The 2,002-nt window shown below is 54.0% G+C and overlaps 1 protein-coding gene across 1 annotated transcript in view; it reads left to right on the top strand.

The window, feature by feature from the left end:
* Nucleotides 1-1,832: 1,832 nt before the first annotated feature.
* Nucleotides 1,833-2,002, top strand: part of RAPGEF5 (Rap guanine nucleotide exchange factor 5) — a 225,725-nt gene continuing 225,555 nt past the window's right edge. Inside the window, exon 1 of the mRNA XM_044920237.1 lies at nucleotides 1,833-1,998. Within this exon, the coding sequence (XP_044776172.1) occupies nucleotides 1,833-1,998 (166 nt within the window). The remainder of the gene's footprint in view (nucleotides 1,999-2,002) is intronic.

Raw genomic sequence — 2,002 nt, 5'->3', positions numbered from 1 at the left:
GAAGCAGGGAGCCTGACACGGGGCTCGATCCCAGGACCCTGGGATCATGACCTGAACTGAAGGCAGACACTTAACCGACTGAGCCACCCAGGCGTTCCTAAGCTGGTATAGTCTTATATGATAACACAAGGGGGATTTCAGCCTGGAATAAATATATGTGATAGGTATTTGGAAACTGGAATGGACTATAGAGTTCATTGCAGAACTCTTTCCAGTAAACACACACAACTGAAGGTGACAGGATTTAAAGCCTTCTGCAGTGTCTGACCAGCATGCATTCTGATATTTTCTTCCAGCTTCTCCATTATGTTACCCCTCTCTCTCAGCACTATGACATATTCAGTGCCCAATAGGTTCGGTGTCATACCACCTTGTGTTTTTCTCATGCTTTTCCTCCTTACCTGAAGGATCCTCATCTTTCTTTTTGCATGATTTAATCTTCTGCTCTCAACCTTACGGCATAGCTCAAACACCCTTCACTGACTTTTTTTTTTTTGCCCATCTCAGGCCAGAAACGTTTCTTACTTCTGTGGCCTGGAATGCTCATTCTCCATACTCACTTGGCAGTTACTAAGAGTATAAAGCAATATCTTTGTTTTTCTATGTGTTTTTCTACTCCTGGGCGAAAATCTTAAGTTCCTTGAGGGCAGAGATCACACACAGGTCATTCTTCTTTTTTCTGAACTTGGCCATATTTTCCCATATGATGGCCAAGCATCTACAATGTGAGGGGCTGAGGGTACAGTAGTTAAACCAACTGAGAGCTTTGACCTGTAATCCTTACCTGCCAATTCTTTTTTTTTTTTTACATGAATAAGCTTACTCAATTTTAACAAGTCTTGGGCAAAGATGGGACCCCAGTGTCCTACTGGTAAGGAGTAAAAGCCCTAGCTGGCCCTTGTCGAAGACAGACTGCATGGGGATGTGAAGATTCCGGGTCATCTGGACTGTAAGGCCCTGCTGGGAGAATTTCACTCCAGATGCTCCACTCTTCCTAGCTCCTGGAATGGCGTAAACAATGATTCACACCATGGTAGGCCTATGCAGTTTACCAAGCACATTCATCACATGCATCAGGCTTTCAGGGAAGGTCAGGTTCCAACACGTTAACTGAGATTCACCTTCAGGTCATCAGACTTGCATCTATTTTGCTAAACACCTATCCTAGCCAACGCAAGTTTTCTCCCCTTGTTCTTTAGCGATGAATGTGCCAAAGAGGGGACAGTGTGGAGGCAATTCTGTCTCAATGGTGTTTGACTTGTACCAGGATATAGAGCCTATTTTGAAGTTCTTTGGCAAAAACCGTTTTGAGGAACAGCGATTACGGTTTGGGTCTAGACTGTGCAAAAAGCAAGGAGGGACCCAGTTCACACGGTCCAAGTCCAAATCAACCCAGGCTGTTAGGTAAAAGGCAGTGAAGGGAGACTTTTCAGTCTCAAGGGAATTGGGGGTGGGGTGGGATGGGCATTAGAGTGGGTTTGGTGGAGGATTCTAGGAATCCCGCACCTGTGGATGAGCGGGTGCCCAAGCTGTCCCACCCCTTCCTCCTGGGTTGCGGGAGTGGCTGAGGGGGGCCCGGCGGCGGGCGGAGGTGAGCCGCCGGAGGGGGCGGGGCGGGGCGGGGGGGGGCCCGGCGCACCTGGGCGGAGGGGGGGAGGTGCGCGGGGCCGAGCCTGCCGGGGGCCGCGGCGCGCGCCAATGGGCAGCGGCTGGCAGCGCGCCCCGCGCCCGAGCCGCAGTCGCGCCCTCTCGCTGCCTGGCGAAGGCGCGGACGGCGCGCGGAGGCGAGCGCGGGGGAGACTAGCTGCCGGCGCCGCAGCCGTCGTCAGGGCATGAGGATGGCTGTGGGCTCCGTCAAGATGCAGCCGCCGTGCGAGAGCCCGGCCCTGGCCGCGGCGGCGGCGGTGGCGGCGGCGGACGGCGCCCTGCGCCGCAGCCCCAGCGCCCGCGAGCAGGAGCGCGAACAGCCGCCGGCGCCGCCACGGCCGCGGCTGAGGGACCT

This window comes from Neomonachus schauinslandi, chromosome 12 (genome assembly GCF_002201575.2).
Source record: "Neomonachus schauinslandi chromosome 12, ASM220157v2, whole genome shotgun sequence".
NCBI classification, from domain to species: Eukaryota; Metazoa; Chordata; class Mammalia; order Carnivora; family Phocidae; genus Neomonachus; species Neomonachus schauinslandi.
The sequence above is the reverse complement of the archived record's forward strand: the minus strand, read 5'-3'. Positions and strand labels throughout refer to the sequence as shown.